Genomic DNA, 26,574 nt, shown 5'->3' with positions numbered 1-26,574 from the left:
ATTTGCCTCCCATCCTTCAGGGTTTCCGTAGCCCGTCATCTGACCCACAACAAAAACAAACAAATATACATTCAATATGTGAACTATACATTCAGGGATGCAGCTGTTACAAACTACTTTCGACTGGTTCATCTCACATGAATATGCCAATGTAGTTTATATAGTAATTAAAAAAACACTGAAAATTATTATTATTATTATTATATTATGATAATAATAATATTATTATAATATTGAACTAAAGTCTCTTTTTTAATTTACTGTTTACTGAAAGGCTTAATAGGTATCCTAATGTCTACTTCTACTTTATTACTTTAACCGTTAAACTACCGGTGATCAAGAGCAAAATTAAAATATAAATGTGTGTATATTAGCCTGCATGCATGGTGTATTTTCTTTTTGACCAGTTTTAGGCACAGTTTCACAAACTTAGATTTAGCTTAGATTAACCAGGATTAGGCCTTAGTTTAATTAAGAAATTTAAGTAGCTTTTAATAACGTGCCTTGGAAAAAAAACATTACTAATGGCCAGTATATATTTTAAGATGTATTGCAAGTTGCTTTCAGTTAAAACGGCTCCAACATGCATTTTAGTCTGAGACTAGATTTAAGCCTTGTCTGTGAAACTGGGGTTTAAAGTTTTATTACAATTTTGTTTCTGAAATCCACCCTAATGTTGGGATCAGGATAATCCTCTTTTTTATCAAAGGTATCCCAATCTTACTAAAAACCGACGTTTTGATCAAAACCAAGGTGACCTTTTTTTAGAATCCCTTTTTTTTTTCATTTGAACAACCCATTTTAAAGATTTAATCCAATTTAATAGTAATTCATTTAATTTGCTCCAACATTATTTCCTGAAAAGGATTTTTTTTTGTCTAAATAAATCTATAAATATAATGTAAACAGATTCTAGCCACGCATTTTTTTACATTTACTGGAAAGATGCACTATCTTTAATTGCCTGTAGGTGGTGCAATATGACCATTCTAACAATACCTTCATCTTGAGTGATAATTAAGATAAACACTAACTAACATGCATTCTATGCCCAGTTACACAGAGGGAATATTAAATTACCTCTCATAGAAACTATATTGTATGGTTATTTGCCTGCTAAAATAATGGCAAATAAGATAAATGACACTTTAAAAATATGCATAGACTCATGCAGGTCGTTTAGTGTGAAATATATGTTAAAATCTTTAAATGTTTATAGTTTAAACAATGTGCATACTGCAAAAATAGTGTGATGGTAAAAAGTTGACTAGTTATGAATTATTGTGAACATATTTGATATATTGAGATATTTATTCCACAAGCGCACCAGCTTTTCTCTTTCTCTTCATGACCTGCTTTTTCACAGGCCAAGTACAGCTAAACCAATAAGAGTAAAAATCTCTAATTTCCCCCAGCGATAAGCTCCACATCCTGCGGCCTGGTTCTGTTCCAGACGGCTTTTACACCTCGTGATGGACAGATACTCTGCTTCGGCTCACAGAAGTGTATGTCAAAGGTCACAACAGTAGTTTCATCTTTGAATGAGCAAGCACCTTGTCTTCACAAAAGTGCACAAATGAAATTACAATATCTTTTCGTTCAGAAACAATAGAAGTGGTCTGATGTAAATGTGTATTTTGAGACTTTATTAAATGTTTGATCTCCGTTATGTATGGGTGTGTTTATCCTGCCTGTCTGCCCGCTTGGAGAACTTTCATTAAAATACATGTTTATAATGACCTTAATCTGTTTGTCTTCGTCTTCCTATCCAAGCAAACTGTGACAATAATGTGTTAAGTGGGAAACGGTGGGAAATATGGAGGACTTTTTATTTCTCAGTATTAATAAATCAGTTGATGGTATCATATGGTAATTATGACAGCTTGTATCACATTATTTGCATGGTAATGTAATGTGGATCATGTCTAATTGTAAGAAATCCCAGTATTTAGATCAGTTAGACTAATGTGCATTTATATGATGACTGTGCATGTATTGTTGTTAAATATGTTCATCCTGCTTGATGTTCAGCTGTAGGTCTACTGTACATATGCAGATGCTGAGATCTTTTTAGGCCAGATGACAATATTTCATGATTTTATTCAAAATAAATACATTAATTAAAATTTAATTAAATTTAATTAAAAGAGAAATATATAAAAAACAAATACAATGTCAATAAAATAAATAAGAAATAACATAAACAATTACATAAATAAATGAATAAAGAAAAAACGAAATCAATTTTATTTTATTTTTATAGTTTGGCTGGATAGCTATAAATAAATAAAAATCACAGAATATATCCATAATCATAAAATGATCTATTAAAATTTTTGTATTAAATTTTTTTTTAAGCAATTTCAAGTGAAGTGTCTCATCATTATTGTCACCGCTGTGTTCGTGGACTTTTCAGTTAGTTGTCATTTGTCACGTTCCTTTGTTCAGTTTCCCGCCACTAGTCTGTCTCCCTGGTTACCATCATTAGTTAATTTGTATCACCTGTGTCCTATTAATTACCATCATCTGTGTTTGCTATGTAGTTCCTCCTGTTCACTCTGTCTTTGTCTGATCTCCGTTATATATGGTTGTGTTCGTCCTGCCTTTCATTAAAATAGATGTATATAATGAGCTTAATCTGTTTGTCTTCGTCTTCCTATAAACCAACCGTGACAATAATTTGTTAAGTGGGACTTTTTATTTCTCAGTATTAATAAATCTTGAGAGGTTTATGTGGATATATGTCCATGCTCATTTATTCATTGAAAACAATAAGGCAAAAAATGGGTGAAAATTTTAAATTAAAAAAATGGTGATCAATCACAGCATATAATACATAAAAGTTCCCTTAATTAAAGTTTAGCCTACAGTCTTGAAGTTGATGTCCATTTGACACATCTCTTCTATTCTCTTTATTATTTCTTCCATAATGAGACATTCTCAGTAATGATCAGAAAATTTCCACTTAAATTTTTAAGTAGGCTATAATTAACTTGAATGTTTAAGTCCTTTTAACTTAATTTACATTAAACTCTTGTATAACTTGTAAAAAAAATTGTTTAACTTATTTTATTTTGAACAACAAAACTAAAACTAAAAATTGAATTAATAAAAAAAAGGGAAATTAAGATAAAAAGACAAGAGGGTAAGCATCAGTTTACAATGTCATAACTTATGATCATAATTTTTTACAGCACCTCACATCCAAAGATCTCCATGTGCTTCCCGTCCGTCACAGAATTGTGTGTGTGTGTGTGTGTGTGTGTGTGTGTGTGTGTGTGTGTGTGTGTGTGTGTGTGTGTGTGTGTGTGTGTGTGTGTGTGTGTGTGTGTGTGTGTGTGTGTGTCTGTCTGACAGATGGGGTCAGTGTGAAAATCCTCTTAGCAACTTTCTGCTGATGGAGGTTCATTGAGTAAAGCTCCACACTTTCGCAGTATAGCGAGGCCTCGCTCACTTTGAGTTCAACTTCATTGGATACAGATTCAGGATACGGACATGTCTACGGAAAAGGTAAGTTTGTTTTAATATACTGATTGCATGTTTGTTTTTTATTAGCCTATAGGCCTATCATTTTTTGAATCCCTGATCTAAATGTTGATTCTTTAAAGGACATTTGGTGATCATCTGTATTAGGCTAGTTTAGGCTAAACTACATACATCTGTTATCAGAATTGATCTGACCACACTGTATATTTTTTTTAACTTTAATAATTAAAAAAATTACCGTCATTATCTTGTTGGTTGATGTCATATGTTTAAATCAGTGAGTTCTGGTGAGATCAGTTCTAGTTTTTCAGGAAAGATCAGTGATATTAAGTGAATAATTGCGAAGCTTGTTACACACATTACTGAAACAAACACTTCCATTCATGAATTCACAAATATGTAACATGATGACATTTGCAAGTATTTCTTACTAAAATAGCTAGTAAGAAATGTTAGACTTTGCAGATTTATATATATATTGGTGATATAGTCCTTCCTTATAATCATGAATAGCTACATTTGAAAACTTTAGCTCCAGGGTTCAGAGCTTAAAATATATTTTTTTAAATTATAGAATTATAAATGGAACTATGTGAATGTCTCATTCAGCGCATGTATATGACCTGCAAACCCAACTTGAGTACATTTAGACAGCACAGATATGATAATTTTCTTTTCTTTATTTACCACAGAGGTTGTATTTAAAGTGACTAGCCTCATTGTGACTGATTTCAAAAATATCTTTGGTAAAATGTATAGAATTTGCTGTTAATTTGATGGAAACATGATTGAATTAGGGTTTGTGTTTTTCTCCACAACTCATGACAGGGATTGACTGAGGTGACGGTATTAATAGCCTTATTCTGGCTGTGTCTTAAGTGGATCTCTCACACACACACACACACACACACACACACACACACACACACACACACACACACACACACACACACACACACACACACACACACACACACACACACACACACGCACACACACTTGTCAGTACAGGCCACATTGAATATCTCATGCTTTTGGTCATTTACGGTAGGCAGTGGCAGAGGTTCATGTAGGTTGTCTACAAACTGAAAGGTTGGTGGTTCAATCCCCGGTTCCACCTGACCAAGTTGCGAGGTGTCCATGATCAAGACACCTAAACCCAGCTGCTCCCGACGAAATGAATGGCGCCTTACATGGCTGACACCGCCGTCGGTGTGTGAGTGAATGTGAGGCGACATGTAAAGCGCTTTGGTGTCCATTGGGTCTATGAAAGCGCTATATAAATGCAGTCCATTTACCATTTTACCATATTTTTAACTTACACATATGAAGACAGTCTACAACGAAAAAATGATGCATAGATATGATGTGTTTCCATAATTGACACCTTCGTTCAACAACAGGATGAGTTGCATAATGTTGTTATGCATCAGATCACTGCTATCAATAGATCTAGATTATGCATTTAAAACATATTAAATATCAAGGTGCATCATAAGTGATTGTTATCTAAATAAATAATGCATAAACAAAACTTCAAATGCATGTTGATAGAAAGTGTTTTTGGATGCTGTTTGACATGAATTTGTGTGCAGTGTTGTGCTTCAGATTTTTCTCCCACATCTTTTTTTTTTAATGTTCCTTTACATTTTCTTAGGATGGATGAAAATAATTGACTAAAACATCTTTTATCTTCCTCCGCATCAGACACATCCGTCAGCACAATTTAAGCAAAAATATGACCATTTAGCAATTAGGTCCTTCCATGTCAAATCAACCATATTTTGGAAACTTCCTGCTTGATTTTGATCATAGACAAACATTAGTAGTGATGAAAGCCAAAATATTAAACGAATCCAAATGAGTAATCCACTATTTTGCGGAGGGGATCAAAATTACTATTTTTATCAGAGATTTGGAGCCAAATTACAGGTGGGCGAAAATGACGTTAGAAAGATGGCAGCATTATTATTTTATTTTTACACAGAGATTGGTAGGTTTACTATTAAATTATTTTGTCTTCAGCAATCCTTGTTACATTATATGCCAATGGTGAAAGTTCAAAATGGGAAAAAGCACATTTCCTGTTTTCCCCCAAAGTTTGCATGCCTGTAACTCAAGAAGTATTAAAGATATCTTATTTATTTTTTCTCTGAGAATAAACCATATAGAGTCTTAAAAATGAAGAAAAGAAAAAAAAGCTGGTTAAGAACCAGATTCTAAAAGGATATTGAGATATATTTACTACTTCTTGAGTTACAGAAAAAAAGTTACAAAAACAAAAAGTGCTTCTTAACATTTTGAGCTGTCACCGTTGGCATATAATGCCACAAGGATTGCTAAACACAAGATCTACCAATCTCTACATAAAAATAAAATAATGAATGCTGGCATCTTTCTAAAGTCCTTTTCGCCCACCTGTAATTTGGCTTTAAATTTTAGGTGAAAATTGTCATTTGACCACACACCCCCACAAAATAGTGGATAACTCAGTAAATATTCATCCATGGCATTTAAAATTTAGTCTTTCTTCAGAGAAAAATATTAACAAAATGAATGATTTGAGCCTGGGACCTCTGGTTGAGGAATGACCCATATGACTCAGACAACACTAAATAACTTATAACCAAGTTACATAAATCCATTTAACCTTGAAGAAAATGAAGTGTGCAGTAGGATTAAGGATTAAATAACTTAAATAGATTGAGAATGATATTCAGAATGTTGTTCTCTTCTTATTTGTTGCTTTCACATGCATCATAACTGGTGAGTTCTCTAATTTTCTAACAAAAAATCTTTGTCTGTGCTCTCACAATTCCTTCATGCCTCCCTGTTTTAGCTTGTACTATTCTGAACGATATCTGACACTTTGCATTACTAGCATTTCTCGTGTTTATTGACTCTTCAAGATGAATTTCTTGATGTATTCCTCAATTGTAAGTCGCTTTGGTTAAAAGTGTCTGCTAAATGAATAAATGTAAATGCTTTATTTTTTATCTCTCCAACATGCCATTTACAATAATGTCATTTTATGGCTGCGCACATCAGAATATTACAGAAGCCCAAAAAGAAGAAGCCTGAGTCCACTCCAGTAGAGACCAACGGAAGCGAAGCCAAACCCAAAAAGCCCAAGAGCAAGAAGAGCGGAGATCTGTCGGCCGAGAGCAGCCCGGCCACTCAGAGTACGCCAGAGAGTTCATGTCCCGATTGTCACATCAATACAGAGTTCTGTCATGAAACTCTAGATGGTCTTTAACTCAAACTGCTTGCAATCACATCATTCTCTATAGGCATAGTTGATTGGTTCCTGCTGTATCAGTAGCCAATGAACTCAGTGCTCAACCTTAAAGTCGTCATGAAATCAAATTTTACCATTCGTATTTTTATATGTAATATTGTAGTGTTTATTATAAATGATTTATCTGTGCACTTCAATATTTTTAAAAAAAATTCATGTACCCTTATAATCTTTAATCAAATACGTTACCCTTCCCTCCCTCCTGGAATCGACTTCTCTTCCGGTCAAAATCTATTAAAGCGTGGCTATTGTGGTCTGTCTCTCTCTGTGCTCTCGAGGGTGAACGTGACTATCAGCCGCCTCATCTTAATTCGCGGGAGGCTCATATAAATATGGGGTGATTCCTTCCGGAAAATTTGTCTGCTCGTCCTCGTTCTCAGCGTCGGGTTCCTCAATTAAAAATGCTTCATGGGAGTTAACGGTGGTGAGTCCGGTGGAGAGAAATCCTCCACAACTGACTGTAAACTGGCATTCAAATCTGCTTCCATTTTGCCCAACCTCCAACGATCCAATCAATTCCCGAAAGACGAAATCAAGCACCACCCTACATTTTTTTTCTAATTTCAGAAGCCGTTTCACTCGGATATACGTCACAATAAGGAAAAAATGACAATCTCATCTTCCATTTCATGACGACTTTAAATACTTGTTAAGCATTTGCTGTAGCAGTTTGCTTTCAGAAACCCTCCACCTTCCCCAGCTCCACCTGTGTAGATCTGCAATGGGTAATTCATGTGCTTTATGTCTTACTTGCTCACAAGAGCGTGTCGTGTGTGTATTGGCAGTAGCAAGTATCGTACTTGATCTACAGCAATAACAGAAACAACAGTGTAGCAGATCTATTATGCCAAGACCAACATATAAACATTGTCATATCCATTAACATACCAAACACTCCAAGAGTTGTCATGACAGAACTGTGCTTCTGTCAGTCTGTTTACACAATTCTCACAAACCTCCCTCACAGATGGAGAGAAGGTGAAGAAGAAAAAACTAGAGAAGGAAAAAGAATCAACAGAGAAGGAGAAAGAATCCAAAAAGAAAGCGAAAAGTGCCCCAAAGAAGAAGAAGAGTAAGTGAATTGTGTATTGATATACTATTATAGTTATTCATATTATTAATTGGCTTTTATTTTTGTATTTTCAGTTTTTATTTGAATTGTGTTTTATTTAAAATGTGCTTTGTCGTATTTTTTGTGTACATTTTTATTTAGCTTTATTTTTATTTTATTTTTAGTAATTTTAGTACTTCAACTTGCCAAGGCAACATCTCCAATGTTAGGACATCATCTTTAATGTTAAGTTAAAATTAGTTTAGATGTAAACACTAACTAGAGTACATCAACATTTGAAAGAATGACTCTTCAAATAAAGATTGTATCATTACATCGTTACACCAGTAGGTGGCGACGAGTGACTGTTAAAAAATCTATTTGTCATTGAATCATTCATTCAAGAGATTAATAAAAAAATGCTGATTCATCCAGTAATGGAAGACGTGAGGTCTTAATGAGTGAGTCATTGAATCAGTCATTCGAACGATAGTACAAAAAAAAGAAAAATCACATTGAGACCTAGTCAAGACACGGTCGGATCGGAATAAGAAACCAATCACAACATCATCATTAGATACAACAGAAAACACAGCAAAACAAGTCTCCACAACAACATGTTATACAACACCAGGACACAGTACAAAACACAAACATTTAGGTATTACATAATACCCTACATAGTAGAAACAAACAGTATTAGATCATAGGTTTAATAAGAAGTTAAGTGGTAATAGAATTGGCAACGCAACTGCAATTAGTAGTGACCACCTCCTTTATTCTATGTTTAAAATCATTTAGAGAGATGAGGGATTGTAGTTTGAGTTTGGTCTGCACATCATTCCAAGACCAATGGCCATAATAGAACAGGGTTAGCTTTCCAGCCTCTGTTCTGATAACCGGCACTTTGAACTAAAGCCAATTATGTGACCTGAGATTATGATGGCTTTGAAATGATAAAAATTTCCTGTTTACATAATTTGGAAGTTTTCCTAATATATCCTTATAAATTAAAATATACCAATGTTCGAGCCTGCGCAAATGAAGAGATGACTATCCCACCAATTTGTACAATGTACAATGATGTGTCCTAAAACTGGAGTTAGTGACTAACTGAGAGCTGAGTGATAAATGGGCTCAAGTTTGGACAAGGTGGACAGAAAGATAATTCAGAATCGAGGGAGAACCATGATCTTTTGATTCTCAATTTATCCAGAATCGTGCAACTCAAGTTTCAGTTTTCATCTAATATTTTTATTTATTTAAGCTTTATTTCGGTTAATGTTTTCAGTCATTAGTTTTTATTAACAATAACAACACTGAAGTGACCTTTCACAAATTCGGTTTTATTGACGTCTCAATTTGTTTTTGAAAAACTATAAGACAATAACTGAGATAAATTAAGAATATATAGTTATGAATGTTTATAGCATCTCAGATTGGAAGAATTTTATCAGAAGTATTTGAGCGCATATTGATACTTTTGATTACAGACTTAAATATCTTGAGCTCATTTGAAACATTGATAATTGAAGTTTGTTTCTCAGGAGAAAAATCAATTCAACCCATTTTTCTCATGCCTGTCTTGGAGAAACAACTGTAATAATAAGCAATGTCTTCTCTCTCCTCGATGGTGTGACATTTGTACCAATTTTTTTTTACTGAGCACTTAAATGTGTTTATTGCAAAACAGGTTCTACAGAAGATGATGACGATGATGAAGAGGACGATGGGGAGACCTCTCAGAAGAAGACGAAGAAAAAGACTTTAAAAGAAAGTTCTGATGGAAAAGGAAAAGAAAGTTCTGATGGAAAAGAAAAAGAGAAGGAAAAAGACAAGAAGTCCAAATCAAAAGGTGTCCTCTTTTCAAATTAGTATCAAAGCTGTTTAAACTTTCTATTATGAGCTCTAATGTTACTTTCAACAATACTTGCTAACTATATTTATTCATGGATTTGTTTATTGATTTCTTGCTTTATGTGAATATGAAGACATCAAAGAGGACGCAGACAGTAAAGGAAAATCTAAAGCCAAGAAGAAGGAGCCGGCCTCCATGTTTCAGATAAATGGAGAAAAGCCTGAAATCAAGAGTAAAAAGAAAGGTAATGTTCTGAGAGCTTTTCTACATGCATGTCCGCTTGATGATTCAAAATAATGTATGTTTGCTTAACTTTTGGATGATAAAGTTGCCAAATCTGAGAGTGAAGATGAGAGCGAACCAGAAGCCAAAACCAGCAAGACGAAGAAGAAGAAGAGCAGCTCAAACCCATCCTCCATGTTTCAGACAGCAGGGGACAAAGAAAAAGACAAGGACAAAAAGACAAAAAAGACCAAAAGTAAGTTCTTTTCTTAAACCATTATGGTATGCACAATTTGACGTAAAAAGACATAAAAGCTTAAATTCTAAAAAAATATTTCATGTTATTATGTTAAATGTTACTATATTACTTTTGTTATATTATATATTTTGTTAATGATTACACTAAATTGTACCATTATAAATACTTCACAAATAAATAAATAAACTCAATGAATAACAAACAAATTCTATTTTAGAATTTGCTTTTATTCCAACAAGGCAATATGTTGTATTTTTTAAGAGAGCTAAAATTAAAGAACCATATTGAGGGTTATACCATGTCATTGTGAAGATTTTATATATATATAAATCTTAACTGATTTGTTTCCATAAAATGACAGCACATGGCTGTTTCCATGTCTGATTTGATCTTTTTCTCATCCTCAGATCCTGCTAAAGCAGAAGAGACTGAAGAATCTGATTCAGAAGTGACACAGAAAAAGAAAAAGGGCAAAGGGAAAAAAGGGAAAAAGGTAAATTCATTGTATTCAACATTATTCTCATTCTAGTATTCATTTTGTGTGGGATATTTTGTATGGTTACCTCTTTTCCTCATGTGAAGGAGGAGCGAGCACCTTCTCCTGTCGTCGAGTTTGACAATCTGGAGGAGTTTGTACTTCAACCCGCTCAACAAGGCGTCACCGTAAAGTGCAAAGTGACCCGGGACAAGAGAGGGATGGACCGAGGCCTTTACCCAACTTACTACCTGCACCTGGACAATGAGAAGAAAGTATGACATCTACTGTAATGCTTGTATTTATCCGTAGTCTCTCATGCTGTTGGAACATTGAGTTGTTGAGGACTTTGCAGTTTGCGTACTCTACTCAGCCATGATGGATGAGTGGTAAACACAGACACTCTTAGAAAAAAAGGTTCTATATAGAACCTTAGGGTTCCGTCACGCGCTTCATATATAGAACCTTATAGGGGTTCCCATCATGGGATTATTTTATGGATTTAGTTTTAATTAATTTTGTTTCAATTATTTTTTAACTTCAAATAAATGTTATGAATTAAGCAACATGAAAGTATTGCACAATTTTTTAGGCTCTCCTTATATAAAACCTTTTTGGTAATAAGTAAAGAGTCAAGAACCTTAGAGTTCTAAATAGAACTCCATTGGACCTTTTTTGAAAAAAGAGTTTCTTCAAAAGTTTGTGGCGGTCAGTAAGATTTGTTTGAAAGATGATTTATTTATTTATTTGTTTGATCAAAAATTTAGTAAAAGCACTAATATTGTGAAATATTTTTACAATTTAAAATAACTGTTCTATGTGAATTTATATTCTGCTATAATTTTCAGCATCATTATTTCAGTCTTGAGTGTCACATGATCCTTCAGAAATCATTCTAAATCTATAAATGTCTTTAATGTCACTTTGATTAATTTAATGTGTCCTTGCTAACTAAAATAATGAATTTCTTTCAAAAAAACTAAGAAAAACTTTTTTCACTAAGTTTAGCTTTGCAAATGGGAGTAATATGAATTCCTATGTAACACATCTTTTTTTGTCCATTGTACATCTAGGTGTTTTTGTTAGCGGGAAGGAAGAGGAAAAAAAGCACAACGTCAAACTACTTGATCTCCATAGACCCCACCGACCTCTCCAGAGGAGGAGAAAACTTCATTGGGAAGCTGAGGTACGTGGGTTTGGACCATTACCAATGTAACTGCTCTATGATACTTTTGTAGGTCTATGACACAGTCTCATTGATTTAAAGGTTATTTGCAATTGTATTTCAGGTCAAATCTGATGGGAACTAAGTTCACGGTGTTTGATAATGCACTGCATCCGGACCGAGCTCTGCCGGACATGTCTAACGCTCGGCAGGAATTGGCAGCCATTATCTATGCAAGCCAACATTACAATACTGCTATATTTTTGGTTGAAGCACTAATCAATGAAACAATATCAGTTATATTTCATAATATTAATTTGATATTATATTGTGACTTTAGGAAACAAATGTTTTGGGCATGAAAGGACCGAGAAGAATGATTATAGTTATTCCTGGCATGACCAAAGATGGTGAACGAGTCCCCATACGACCACGTAGTGTAAGTAAATCACAAATGTATACATACGTACACACACACAACCATTTTAAAAAAAAAGGACAACTGAATATTCTGCTTCCCAACAGGACAATAATGGCCTCCTCATGAGACATCAGAACAGAAATATGGAAAACTTGATAGAGCTGCGCAATAAGACGCCAGTGTGGAATGAAGATACGGCGTCACATGTGTTAAACTTCAACGGCAGAGTCACACAGGCCTCCATCAAAAATTTCCAGATTGTGCATAGCAAAGACCGTAAGTATCTCAGCTACTGCAGAGCTGTGTTGATACTGCTTCACAAATAGATTATGTTTGAAAAAGCATTCTCAAATACTACTAATTTTGCAGTATGCAAATCATCACAGCTACTACAGTTGCCCAAATGTGAATTTTATAACCTGCAGTGTTATTTTAGGATTCTTATATACTATTATAGTATTTATTCATATTTTAAATTAGCATTTATTTTTATATTTTAATTTTAGTTTAAGTTTTAGTACTTTTGTTGTGCTTTATGTCATTTTTATTAGTTTGCTTTTAAATTTCTATTTGGTGATAATTTATTAATTTAATTTAATTTAATTATTTATATATAATTTATTAGGTTGTAGTACTTCAACTATTTAAAGCCAGATTAGTGCCAAATTAGTTAATGCAATATACTGTATCCCACAATGCAATGCACTTGACTTCACCATCCATTTCCAATGTGACAAACGTACCAGAAATAATATCAACAGCAATTTTTTTATCTCTTTCTTGACTTACTGTTTGATTAAACTGCGAAAAGTTAAGACATTTAAATGTAAAAATTTATTAAAAATGCTAAATAATGTTATGTGTTTCGAGATGCAACACACTGAATTAAACATACAAAATTCTAAAGTGTTGCGTACTAGTATTTGAAAAGCTTATTGTTCCATATTGCATGCTTTTTCACTGTTTTATATAATAGTACATACAAAGTGTGCAGTATACACTGTGCAGAAGGATGTTGTCAAATACATTTATAATTAATGGAAGTATTAATATGTTAGTAATGTAAATGTACATGACCATTTTTATTCTGTATTTCAGTGGACTACATTGTGATGCAGTTTGGGAGAGTTGCAGACGATGCTTTCACTCTGGATTACAGGTATCCTCTTTGTGCCGTACAAGCCTTTGCCATCGCCCTCTCCAGCTTTGATGGCAAAATCGCCTGCGAGTAACAGTGGCAAGATTTCCTGCTGGTCTCTTTCTGTGATTTTCTCACATGCAAACGTTCTCACTAGGCATCAGCTCAATTCTCTACAGGAAGACCGAAACCCATAACTGTAAAAATAAAGCACTATTGCTTGTGGGGTTGCATGATTTTACATGCCGTAGAGAGATCTGTTGGTCATATCCTCTAATATGGGCTAAAATTTAAATAATGGGTGTACTGGATGTTTGATTTGAGGATGTGAAAGATGCAAATGACCCCTGGTGGTGAGGAGGTCACATTAGACGTGGTATGTGCTTAAAAAGGGGGGGAAAGAAAGTGAACTGTGTTGTATTCTTTGGTTGTATAGAATTTAATTAGTATTTTAAACATGTCTTCACATTTTAGCAAACAGGGTTAAAACAGTGTTACATAACCTAATTTCACAAGTAGAAAAAGCACAGTTGAACTTTTTTTTTATTGTATGTTTTATTGGCAGTCGTGCTATGTTTTGTGTGTGTGTGTGTTTGTATGTGTGTGTGTGTGTGTGTGTGTGTGTGTGTGTGTGTAACTGTGTAAAAATGTGCAAAAAAGATGTCTGTGCAAGTGTGCCGAAAGCTGAAGATTAAAGCAAGGTCCAGATTTATCAGAGCTGATGGCAAATTTGAGATTCTTGCACATGCAATATCATTGGCATGACTGATGCGTGGAGTATGTCAAACATCTCAAAAACTCAAGCGGTTTCTTGCTTACTCGGGCAAAAAATTATCTGGAATTATATGTGTCATTGCTGAAATAATTCTTTGATCATCTGATACAGCTGCGAAAACCCATTGTTTGATGTTTAATTTATTTTGTTTTGCCTTTTACATGTCATTATAGTTTATGATTACTTTAATGAAATTGATAAAAAACCCATAACTGTCTTAATGCATGCAGACAAAAGTAAATCAAATTAGACATGTTCTTCCATTTTTACTCAATGTGAATGTAAATTTAGGAAGGAAAATGCAATACTGTGAAATTAAATAAAAGTGATTGTAAAAACGTGCTTCATTTAAGAATTTCTTTTATATGTGTGTTTGACTGATGTGCAAAAGTTAAAGTCAATATGATATAAAACTACTTTAATAATGGTATTTTTTGTGCATGGTATTTTAAAAATACTTATCTCTACCAGCCACTTACTTTTTCACTTGATGCCACCTAAGCAGCTTTTACAGGGAAAATTATGTTAACCAATAGCCAATTTTGACATTTGTTTTAGGCTTTTAAAGCTGCCTAATGTTAATTTAATAAATCCCTAGGCAATAATAGCAAATTTACAGATTTAATTTTTTTTTGTAAGTCCAGTGGATTGTGAATGCTGATTTATATTGACTAAATGCCTTTCTAAAGCGCTAGTAAAGTAAAAAATATACATATTGAAGATTAAGTCATTGCATGGGGATGAATTAATGAACTGTACAACAAATGAAAGTCTCTGTGGTAATATTCTCACTTCAGCGCAGCTTTAGCTGTGATATTACACTGAGGATCTCTCTTTAAACCTTCAGCCTCAGGCCAGACCAGATGATCTGTCACAGCCTGCTGGGTTGGTTGTCCAAACATGTAGATCTTAGAAAAGTTTACCGCGTAGAGTTGCTGTGATAGTTTCAACTACTTCCTCATCTGGTCCCTGTTGCTTTTCGTAACCTTTGTAAAATGTTAACTTTTCTTAGCTGATCTTTACTTTGGACTGTTTACTCACATGTTTCAGGTTTGACCTACAGACGGAGCTCTATGGCTGTAGAGATGCGTGTTAAAGCAGCATATAATAATCTCAGGCTTCCTTCCAGGATATTACATCACTGAGTTTGACTCTGCTCCCCTGAGACGGTGGTTGTGGTGAAGAGGTTTCACTGTACACACTCATCGCTCTGGAATGTTGCATGGATTCTATTAGAATTCCTGGACAATGATGATGATGATGATGAAGGACTTCTAAAAAGGGTTTGGGAACCATTTGACCTGCAAAGATAACAAAGATAATCATTGGTTCATTTAGTGATTTTTGGCGGATTTTATGAATTCTTCAGAATTTTTGTTCAAACCTTCTTAAAAGTATACAACAATTTATTTTAATTAGCACGTGTATAAACCAATGTTTGATGAACAAATCTATATCTAAAAATATACATTCAGAAAAATATCTTTTATATCTACAAAAGAAAAATACTGAATTAGTTAACTTGTAAAAATCTAACTTTATTAGTGTTTATGCACTAATACAGTACAAATTAATTGTTTGAATATTTTAGATAAATGTGTAATAATACAATAAACTGTGTTGGTGATAAAGGTGCAATTTAAGGAATGTGTTTCTCTGTTTTTGTATTTTTTTGTCAAGATTATTCTTTGCATTTCACATGAAATAAATAATTAGTTCCAGGGGCCAGTTGCATAAACATAGCCGACAAGTTAAGACTGTGTCTTATGAACTAGTCTGACTGATAACTAGCAGTTAGTTAGGACTAATTACTCTTAATCTTCAGATTCAGATTAGACCAATCTACTTTTTCATGTAAACACCTTATGATCAGTCTTAAAGAAAAAGATAGATTGTAAGACTATTCTAAGCATTTTTATACAACCGGCCTTATTATATTTACATATGATCTACCCAACGCTCCCTGTCAATGGGAAAAGTAATTACTTTAATCTAAACTTTGGTTTTTCATTTGTACAGTAGGCTACAGTAGCTCAAGTACAGCTTTTCTTCATTTGGCCCAAAAGTGGGCGTGGTATCTGGAGAACGCTCCGCCCCCAGCCGTGTTGATTGACGCTCAACAGTGGCCCCTCCTTAAACTTTTTTCCCTCCTTCGTTTTCCACTGAAGTGCGTGAATTTCATACCAAACCCATACTTCGCATTCCACCTTTACTGTCAAACCGGGAGAAATATAACTGAAAACAATAGAGCACCAAGATAAATATAACTTTAAAGACATAAACCTCGTCCTGTTCTTTCGGTAGAGGTGTTTCCTAATAAAGGTGAGTTTTAGATTCACTCGTTCCCTTTGTCTGATCGCGTTTTTCACTAGCGAAGTTTTCAGATCTTTGTCATATTTTGCATTTTTTCTCGGAACTCCCTGCGTTGGGTGGGATGAGGGACACAATTCCGTGTGGATATGCTGTAATTGTGCGTGTGTGAGGTCGAGGAAGCCGCTTTAGTGTGATAGCCGGGAACTTTTGCCTTAGAATTAGACTTTTAAGCTAGAAACATTATTCCAAGTAACGCTTCCATTGTTGCACGTAGAAGTTGAGTCGAAAATGTCATGCTCGTTTGCACAGGCTCTTATTTACTCTGGTGGCAGGATTTTCCAAACACTTGTATTTGAAAATAAGCAACAAGGTTTTGTTGTTCCAGAAAATTGTCAGAGAGAAAAGACAGAAGTGTTTGGAGAGATCGTTTGCCCTTTTTTCTGCGTTATCAGGTAAGTGTAACTGTTTGTTTCACTTGACAGGCTCAAGAAGTGTACTAAGATTTCATATTTAGTGATTTTTGTGAGGTTAACACTGATATGTTTTTAAGAGTAGAGAAATGTATGCATAAAACGTTATGTCCTTTGTTTACAAGACTTTCTTGTAAATAACTTTTTATTTCATAACGTAAATGAAAACAAATGACACTATTGGGAAGAAAAATATTAATGTGGATTCAGTAAACTATTTAAATATTTTCATAATATATTGTTTTTAAATTGAAACTATTTTATAAAATATTTTATTATGAAACTCTTTGATATGATAATGTCAACTGATTTCTGTGGAAACGGTCGTATTTGCCTTCAGGCACTTTTCATATGGCAGCCAACTGGTTTATCAACACCGATTTATATAATTTTTATATTTTTGTATGGAGCTTGATGTCTTAATGTCTGTAATATATTGTTTATGCTATAATATTTTTTTATAGTATTGAAAAAACATTTTTGCTAATAAAAAAAACCGATCAGTTTACCTCAGGTAAAGCAGTGACGTTGAGTGATCTTCCCGCCCAAATAAAGTTTAAAGGTTTCGATATTAACCCTTCAATGGTTTTAACATAATGTTGACTCTTTTTGGTGTCTGAAGCCGGCTTTTTGACATTTCTAAAAATATCTAAACAAAAAAACATAAAAGCAGTTGAGAGTTTTGTGTAAAAAAATAGTTTTTAATAAAAAATATCAATTTTTCATCTGTGGTCTTTATGGACAAATTTGTCAACGAACCAATCATGCCCCTTCAACATATTATAAAACATTATATAGTTTCTGTAAATCTATGAAATAATTTTTTCAACATCATATAATTTGCGGCCAGATTAAATACATTGTCCGTAAGGAGAGTCTTTAGACCCTTATGAATTTAATTATTTGCAATGTGACGCAAACCACGGGTGGATGAAGTTTCTTGGGACAATAGGAAGGTTAATGAATTCTCATATTATTAATAACTTTTCCATCTCATCAGTGTATTAATTTGCACTTTACAGTTATTTTTTTTTTATTGGTGAGACCTAAGTATTTTCAGTTTTGTCCTCCTCGTAAATATGTGAATTTGTTTTTATTTCTGCCACACATATGGCAAGTATGTGTAATGATGCTCTCCACATTTTTATTGTTCCTCTGACTTACTATTAATGGACAGGTTTCGTTAAACAGAAATGCTGCACTTCAGGTTCGACTTAGTCAGTTCAGCCCAAACTGCTTCTTCAAGTTCTGCTGCTTGTTTGGGTTGACTTCTGATTTAACTTCTTTTAGAAAGGTTGGGCTTCTTAAAAAAAGGTTGAAAACCATCTAAATATAGGTTAAGTGCTGTCAAGTTTTGCTTAGAAGTGATTGTTGTTGTGTGAAATTATTTTCTATGTTTGTATATTGTTTCTCTTTGAATAGACTGTATGCACACCAGATGCTGTGGTGTTTTTTGTTTAGTCAACAGTTGAAGTAACTAAATGTTTTCTAATTTGTTTTGTCAAACTTTTTGTTTGAATTTTGATTGGTTCATTTAGAGTCAAATCAATGTTGTTTTTTTTGCCATGTTCGAATTCTGAAATTTACTGAAATGTTGCCCCAATATCTGATCAACAACAAATTAAACCAATCAAGAGATTTACACTAAGTATTTTTAAAGTTTGGTCTAGTTTAGCGTGTGACGTGCACTTTAGGCAACCTGTCCTGGTATTTGCCACTTAAGTGAAATGTGCACTTTACTGTAAGTCAATGCTGTGGTACGGAAATGTCTGTTGAAAAATTCCTTTGGGTAAATATGTAAACAAAAGCCCTCTAGTGTCAATGTCAGTTGTCCCTTATGCAATATTCAGTGGCTAATAGTGATGCAGATCAGCATGGATAATATCAACACAGGCACCACTGGCCTAATGGTTAGAGAGTCCGACTGGTAACCGAAGGTTGTGGGTTCGATTCTCAATAGTGGCAGGAGGTGTATGTGTTCACTACTCACTGCTCCTAATGTTTGTGCACTCACTCGAATGGGTTAAATGCAGAGGACAAATGCTGAGTTACAGGTACCACACTTGGCATTCTCATCATGTCACTCACAATAATAGAATGCTAAGTATTTTAGACTTGATACAGTTTTATGATCGCAAATGACATGAACAACATTTAGGTAATAAAATGATTTCCACAGCATTGTTTTACAAAGTATTCGCTCAAAATTCACAAAAATGTGAAGCAGATTTTTTTTTCCATTGACCAGGTTTTGAGGAGATGTATTGGAACGGAGGGGATTTTGTATATTAATTTATGCACAATTGGATGTTTTTCTCGATTGTTTTAATGGCAAAACATTTGTGCATTGCATTTTAAGCAGACATTAAAAATATTTTTTAGGGGGGTGAATTTAAACAGATGCCGCACGCACGTTGCCTTTTATGGCTTCCGCGATGGGCCACATTTGTTTCTCAGCTGCACATTTTCTGTTTGCGGTTCTCATTTTTTCAGACATCACAAACTAACCCCGAACTCCCTCCATTGTCACGCTTTGCCGAGCGAGGGCATTTGCTCTTCCATGCTAAATAGAGCTTCACTGTTTAATAAGCTAACAAATCAATTTTAATGATTTGTTTGTTCTTGCATTGAGCATTCAATCCAGTACACAAACCAGTCCTGAAGTTTGCAATCATCTCCATGGCATTTCTAATAGTTCTCGATGCAGAAAGTCCCGAGCGTATCCTCCTAAAAGGATAGAGCATTTGCGATTGGAGCAGATTGTTTGTGCCATATGTGTTTATGTTGCTGGCCAGTTGACAGTTCCTTTAGCTGGTTTGTGTTAAGGGCTCAGCTGAGAGCGTAATGAGCCTCTTTCCATTTGTGCAGACTGAAGCGGCCTTTTAGCACCCGCCACAGAAGTGGCTCTCCAAATGGTGACCACTTACCTGTCTGTCAACAGAGCTCTGAACAAATATCTAGCTGTGTGTGTTTTCAAGCATTTGAGAGAAAGAGAACATCTTGCATGATTCACTGCCGTTTGGCCTCCTCACCTCCCTGTGTTTGCAGAAGGAAACATTTTATATGGTCTTCAGTTCCCCCAAAATTTAATTTTTCCCTTTCAAATTAAAGTCCTTTTATTAAAGCCTGTGGCGAGACATGAGCCAAAGCATACAGAATGTGTCGCTATGCTTTATTAATTATAATGCAGAGGCGACCTATGAAAGCATGTTTACATTGCGCTGGAAATTAATGCCCGCTCTGGGGACTCTTGTTTACATACATTTCCTGCGTGAGACATTGGCAGATAAGATTTTCTGGCTTCTCCGTGGCCGTTTTTGGATTGAGGGAGGGGCGAGCCGTGGGCCAGAACAGTATAGCCTTTGTTTCTGTCTGTCTGAAGTTGCTAAACTTTCCAGTTGTTCTTGAAACCAACTGTTTGTGGCAGTGCACCGGTTCACACGGCAGTCAGATACGCTCCACACACACATGCGCCTGAGTTGCATCGAATCTAAAAATGTGAATTGAAAAAAGGAATGCTTGTTGATTATTTTCAGCCTTCTCTCTTGTAGTTACTTTTATTTGAAATTGTTTGCTAAGAAGATCTTTCAGAGTGTGATAATCATTTCAGTGAACATTGTTGGCATTTTTTTGTCATATCATCATGACTTAATGTATATATTATTAATTGCCTTCAGTTATGGCTCATACTTGGAGGCTTTGGGTTTCTTCAGATTAGGCTACTAGCTCTAAGTATTAAAAGAATAATTGACACAAAAATAAAAATTCTGTCATTGTTTACTCACCATTTAGTCATTAAAAACCTGTACACAAAAGAAGATGTTTAAAAAAAACTAAATGGGATGCAAAACAACATTGGACCCATTTATTTTTATTGGTTTGCAGTGTCGTTTTGGACCCCAATTAGTGTCCAAATGTGATCTTTTGCGTTCCACAGAAGTCAGTCATACAGGTTTGAAATGTCAAGAGGGCAAGTTTATTTTTTAGTGAACTGTCTCTTTAAATTATGTATGAGATGTTAAATCATGAGGCTTATTGAAAAGATGTGCTTTTCTTTAAGGAAACAGACTCGCCTGGCAGATGATAAAACAAAGGAAATATTCCCCTAAATCTAGTGTTGTTTTTATATATTATCACATGCATCTACTCCAGTTTTAAAGTTGTACAGATAGATAGTTTATCTTTTTAGATCAAACAAATGAATTTTGCTATTTTGGTGGCTATCTTTTATACTTTTGCGATATTTTTTTTAGAAACCTCTTATCTAAGTATTTTTAATATATTGAAAAACATATGGTGTAGGATTTACTTTGAAATCTTTTTCACTCAGAAATAATTACAAAGAAATTGCAAGTAACACATTAAAATAAACATGATATTTTAAGTAGAAAGTCTAAAATAGTATTTTCTTGTTAAACATACTCCAATAATTTTTCTTTTATTCACCACTTTGAAAAATCAGTTTTACAGTGTACTCAAGGAATGAGATTTTCAAATACAATTTGTATTTGCTTGAGTAGATTGTATCTTTTTGGTGTAGGTGTGACTCAGAGATCAGCACATGAAGCCTCTTTCTCTCTGCCTTCCCAAGAGTCCTGTGAGCGTTTGTCTCCTTATGCATGTCTTTTCGGTTTTCATGGGGTTTGGCATGAGCCCCTGCCTCAGCCACTAAATGACCAAGTCAGGCAAGAGCACTCCTTCACAAATTCGCTTGACGCTTTTCCTCGGAAAGTGCTGAATCAGACGTTCGAGCGAGTCTTCTGGCACACACGGCGCTCTTTGTGTCAGTCTTTCCTCTGCTGACTGAATCAGCACAAGAGTAAACCATATGGGGAGATCTGAGAGCAGACGGCCATCCTGGAAAGTAACCCCCATGGATAATGTCGAAAGACAGGAATCGGGAGCTGGTAATATACTGGAGATTCATGTCTAGCTGTCTCGTATGCGTCAAGGGTCATTTCCACCAGGGGCTTGTGTGCATGTAAAGAGTCATATAAGGCTCTTAGTCGAGTAAGAGTGTTTTATCCCTAAATTTACTCCCTAAGTAATTTAACACTTTCCTCGTCTGTCGAGCAGATCGGCAGCTCGCTCTCTCTCTCTCTCTCTCTCTCTCTCTCTCTCTCTCTCACACACACACGCACACACACGCACACACACACACACACACACACACACACACACACACACACACACACACACACACACACACACACACACACACACACACACACACACACACACACACACACAGACTCTTCAACTGTGATTGTTTCCTGAGTGCCGAGCCAGAAAGGAAGTAAGAGGAAGTTGTTGGAGGAGAAGGGTAGAATTTATTAGAGCTAAATGTAGAGAAGGAAAGAACGAAAGCGGGTGAATGAGCGTGACGGGGAGATGGAGAATTTAAGAATGAGATACAATGCAAGAGAGATGTGTTGAGACCGAAAGCGTTTACTCTCTCAGACAAGCTAATAGTACTGTAAGGGATTTGAAGTGATGTATCTCTACTAGTTCTCTGACTTTTAAACAAACTTAATATAATAGCTTACATTTTGTGCTGGAACTCAGAGCTTTGACCTGCAAGACTTGATTTAATCCTATCAAACTGGGTTAAGATCACATCTAAGGCTCTAAACATACTCTATGCAAGTATGTGTCGACTGATATTACTAGCTACAGCAAGCTTGGTCATGCGTTGTAGCTTTCCTACATGTGTCCGAATGTAAATAAAAATTAGTTTAGTATGGTAATGTTTAACTGTTAGCATGTTTGAAGCTAGATATCTGCATAAAAACACATCTGGTTTAAAGGATTAATTCACTCCAGAATTAAAATATCCTGATAATTTACTCACCCCCATGTCATCCAAAATGTTTGTCTTTCTTTCTTCGCTTGAAAAGAAATTAAGGATTTAATCTCCATATAGTGAATTTGAAGGTCCAAATTGCAGTTTCAATGGAGCTGCATTGGGCTCTACACAAACACAGCCGAGGAATAAGGGTCTTATCTACCGAAACAATCTGTAATTTTCACACAAAAAAAATTGTATATACTTTTTAACCACAATTGCTCGTCTTGCACTAGCTCTGCAATGGGCGTCCACGACTCAACGCATTACTTAATCACGCTGGAAAGGTCACAAAATGTAGGGCAGCTCCATCTCAATTTCTCCTCCAACTTTAAAATCGCCCCGTCATTGTTGTTTTACCTTTTTTTTGTAAAGGGCGTTTGCACGTTCGCTTTGTAAACACTGGGTCGGTACTTGCGCCTACGTCACGTGTGAAGTCGTATGTAATGCGTGAAGTCGTGGACGCGTATCGCAGAGCTAGTGCAAGACGAGAATTTGTGGTTAAAAAGTATATACATTTTTATTTATGTTGGCCACCCATAGGTTTTATGATGTCCAGTTCCTGGTGTGTGCCCTTGGGTCTACAGGCCATAAACGGTGTGTTGACCATCAAAGCCAATGAACTAAGAAAGAGAAACCAACCAGAGCGAATGGCAGGTTTACGTATGTTTGTCACTTTTGGGCCCACGTATATCAATATAGACATGTTCAGACTTGAACTGCTGCAACGATCATGTGAACAGACACTGAAGTGTGAAAAACCTCGAACCAATCACAGTCTCTGATTTTGATTGACCCAGCCATCAGATTTGCACTAAACTCTAATAAATCAAGCTAGTCCTTTCCAGTGATTCTCATTGCCAGCCAGTAAGAGTGATGCTGGGAAGACACAACTTCCCTGGAATAGATTGAGTCATACTCTCTCTCAGCCTAGTTTAAGAGGTTATCTTCTACTTTGGTGAATCATATTAGTAAGGGATGGCCTAAAACACATTTCGTCTCCAGTAGGAAGTAGAAGAGTCTCATGGTGTGAACCATGTGTGTAGTTGGAAATCTGTGCTGGACAATGAGGAGAAGAGAAGGAAACACTCTAAACGTCTTTATCTGTAATCTGAACCCAACCAGCAGCTGCTGCTACACTTGTCCGGCCCTGTTGTTCTCCCGCTGCTGCTATGTGTGTGTGTGTGTGTGTGTTTGGGAAGGAGCAGAATACACTGAAGTGTATTCGGTGTGTACTCTCTGTGCGTGAGTGAAGGGCGGGTGTGTGTTGGAGGCTGCCCTGAGGGAAAAGCTCCCCGGAGGCGTCTATTGCCAACAAGTGTTCCAGCTGCAACAGTTTCCTAACAAATCTCACATTATGAGCTGCGTTAGACAGAAAAACAGTTTGTTGAACGAGCTTTATGCTTTACTTTCAATACTAAAAAAGGGAATTCGCTGTCTTGTAAATACCAGGCTAGTTCTGACACCTTAGTGAAGTTTCCTCCAGATCTCCTACATCTCTCTGTTTAGGTTTCATATCTGCACGGAAGTGTCTGACTCCATTGAGTTGACCAAGAATTCACGTTTGTGTAGACTTTTCTTATGGGATGCACGATTTATCGGTACCATACATTATTGTTTGTTTAGAGCTTTTTTTCTTTGATGTTCTAATGCATCATCATCATTTAAAATGGTAAAGTTTTTAATTGATTTAGACATGGAATAAACAATTTATATATAATATTAATATATGATAATAGAACAGTAAAAAATGTAACATTCACCAATTGTTGATTAATGTCCATAACATGAATATTATTATTGGCCAGAATTTTAATTTTGCTGCATTCCTATTTTCCTTGCGTTATATGATATTAACATGTCCAACAGACGGGAAAACAAAAGGTAGGATTTGGTCGTTAGGTTTGGCTCCCTGCCGGGCATCCATTACCTTCCCCCGATCCCTTCTTTCGCTGGCAGGATGGTGTGAAGACCTCCTCCTGGACAAGACCCTCCACTCGCTTGTTTCCCGCCAAAAAAGTCCGACTGGGATGACTAACACGCAGATGGACTCCAGCGCTCACTCTATGCACTGGAAAGTCCCTCCGCTCCTCTGACGATTAGCGGAGACCCTGAAAATGTAATAAGACTTATTGAGAGTGGAAGAGACTTTATAATAAGCAAGACGTGGAGATCTTGCTTCTTTTAGAAGCATAACACATTATGAGATTATAACAGCGTGACTTATGGTAAAATAGTTTTGAGGTGATGTAGAAAAATTTAGATATGGATTAAATTCCATGATAGATTCGTGAATCACTCTGTTCTGATTAACCGAAAAATTGATTTCTGCCGAGACTCCTCCACGGCATTTTCTTGATATTGGGCGATAAATGTGACTTTTATCTGCATTGGTCTCTTATAATCACATTTCTAGTTAACTTGCCTATTGTAAAAAAAAAACAACAACAACAACAAACAAATTGTTATTTAGGGCATCAAAGATTTTTTTAAATCATTTTGTAATTCCTTAATTGATTTTTTTTTAATTATATTTATATAAATTATAACTAATATTATTTATATTTTATTTTTAAAAGTTTATGAATGCATTTTTTATTCTAATAGTAGGCCTAACAATATGTTAAATTATTGTGGGTTAAGATTTTTTTTCTGTATTTGTACTGGTTTTAAATTTGAAAGCAGTAGATTGATATTATAGACCTAGAAGATCTAGATTAGTCTGCCTCATAGATCAAATTAATTGGTTATTTGCTTCAAAATATAAATAATTTTTTGAAGCTAATAACCAATATTGTTATTTATAATTTTATTATTTTGTCATTTGGCTTTGGTCGATCGCTGGACAATTTCCTATTTTATATGAGCCCAATTTAAGCTTTGTTGGCTTTTTTTAATCTGTTTTGCGATTTTCTGCGAATTTAACAATAGGCCTACTCCATTTTATTCCACTGGACATGGAATCTCTTGTTTCTTTTCCCAAATCTTCACTTATGTCTCACCCATTTTCGCAGGGAATCAGCTGTGTAATTTGATGTGCTACGTCATGAAGACACTAGGGCTAGGTGATATATCAAATTTAGCGATAATATCGCAATAATTTTGACGACGATGTAAAATTTGATAATATTGTCAATATTGAATATTTCAAATTCAAGCGTACTTATCTAAAGAACGCGCCGAACTTCCAATATTACGCCCCCTTTTCGTGTTGTCATGTATTACAGCGCAAGAGACGTGAGGTGGGGGAGGGTCTGCAAGAAGATAACATCTACAGAGTGTGGTAGCACTACTAATCTCTTTCATCACCTCAATTCTGCGCAGTACAAGCAAAGCAGCATCACTAGCCTCGGCCTCTTCATCCGCCGAAAAATCTGGTAGGCCTGTTGTCCCTAAACAAATAAAGCTGGTCGATTCATTCTATGGAAGCTTGTTTCCGCCACAGAAAAGTCAGTCTTTTTTTTCTATAGAATTGGACTTTATAACTCGCAATTGAGAGTTTATATCTCACAATTCTGAGAAAATATGTCAGAATTGCGAGATATAAACTCGCAATTATGTGTTATAAAGTCAGAATTGCGTGATATAAAGTCGGAATTGCGAGAAAAAAAGTCAGAATTGTTCGTTTTTTTTCTCGCAATTCTGACTTTATAACACGCAATTAAGACTTTATTCACGCGATTCTGACCATATATCTCGCAATTCTGACTTTATAACACACAATTGCGACTTTATTTCACGCAGTTCTGACTTAATATCTCGCAATTCTGACTTTATATCTCACAATTGTGACTTCTT

The 26,574-nt window shown here is 35.2% G+C and overlaps 2 protein-coding genes and 1 long non-coding RNA gene across 10 annotated transcripts in view; all 3 read left to right on the top strand.

Annotated features, from left to right (window-relative positions):
• The first annotated feature begins 1,218 nt into the window (after nt 1–1,218).
• Nucleotides 1,219–1,739, top strand: LOC143707168 (uncharacterized). Its single transcript, XR_013193094.1, has 2 exons — nt 1,219–1,255; nt 1,416–1,739. It is a non-coding gene; the product is annotated as an uncharacterized LOC143707168 (long non-coding RNA).
• Nucleotides 1,740–3,372: 1,633 nt separating this feature from the next.
• tulp1b (TUB like protein 1b) lies at nt 3,373–13,615 on the top strand. Of its 2 annotated transcripts, XM_077197794.1 has the most exons (13): nt 3,373–3,510; nt 6,545–6,668; nt 7,752–7,856; nt 9,529–9,690; nt 9,827–9,937; nt 10,022–10,171; nt 10,582–10,667; nt 10,757–10,924; nt 11,723–11,835; nt 11,939–12,047; nt 12,155–12,253; nt 12,340–12,511; nt 13,334–13,615. In XM_077197794.1, the coding sequence occupies exons 1-13, from the start codon at nt 3,496–3,498 to the stop codon at nt 13,465–13,467; spliced, it is 1,548 nt and encodes a 515-aa protein (XP_077053909.1). In that variant the 5' UTR covers nt 3,373–3,495; the 3' UTR covers nt 13,468–13,615. The 2 variants fall into 2 exon arrangements, with proteins under 2 accessions (XP_077053909.1, XP_077053908.1); XM_077197793.1 differs by lacking the exon at nt 3,373–3,510 and having other exon boundaries at nt 6,442–6,668.
• Nucleotides 13,616–16,309: 2,694 nt separating this feature from the next.
• tead3b (TEA domain family member 3 b) overlaps nt 16,310–26,574 on the top strand; it is a 39,508-nt gene continuing 29,243 nt past the window's right edge. For all 7 annotated transcript variants that reach the window (XM_077197806.1, XM_077197805.1, XM_077197804.1 and 4 more), the window contains exons 1-2: nt 16,310–16,470; nt 16,847–16,913. The gene's annotated coding sequence lies outside the window, so the exon portion shown is untranslated. The remainder of the gene's footprint in view (nt 16,471–16,846; nt 16,914–26,574) is intronic.

The sequence above is a fragment of the Siphateles boraxobius genome, unplaced genomic scaffold, assembly GCF_051911475.1.
Source record: "Siphateles boraxobius isolate OS27281-9 unplaced genomic scaffold, OSU_SipBor_1 41, whole genome shotgun sequence".
In the NCBI taxonomy this organism is placed as follows: domain Eukaryota; kingdom Metazoa; phylum Chordata; class Actinopteri; order Cypriniformes; family Leuciscidae; genus Siphateles; species Siphateles boraxobius.
This window is presented reverse-complemented; position numbering and strand designations above follow the sequence as displayed.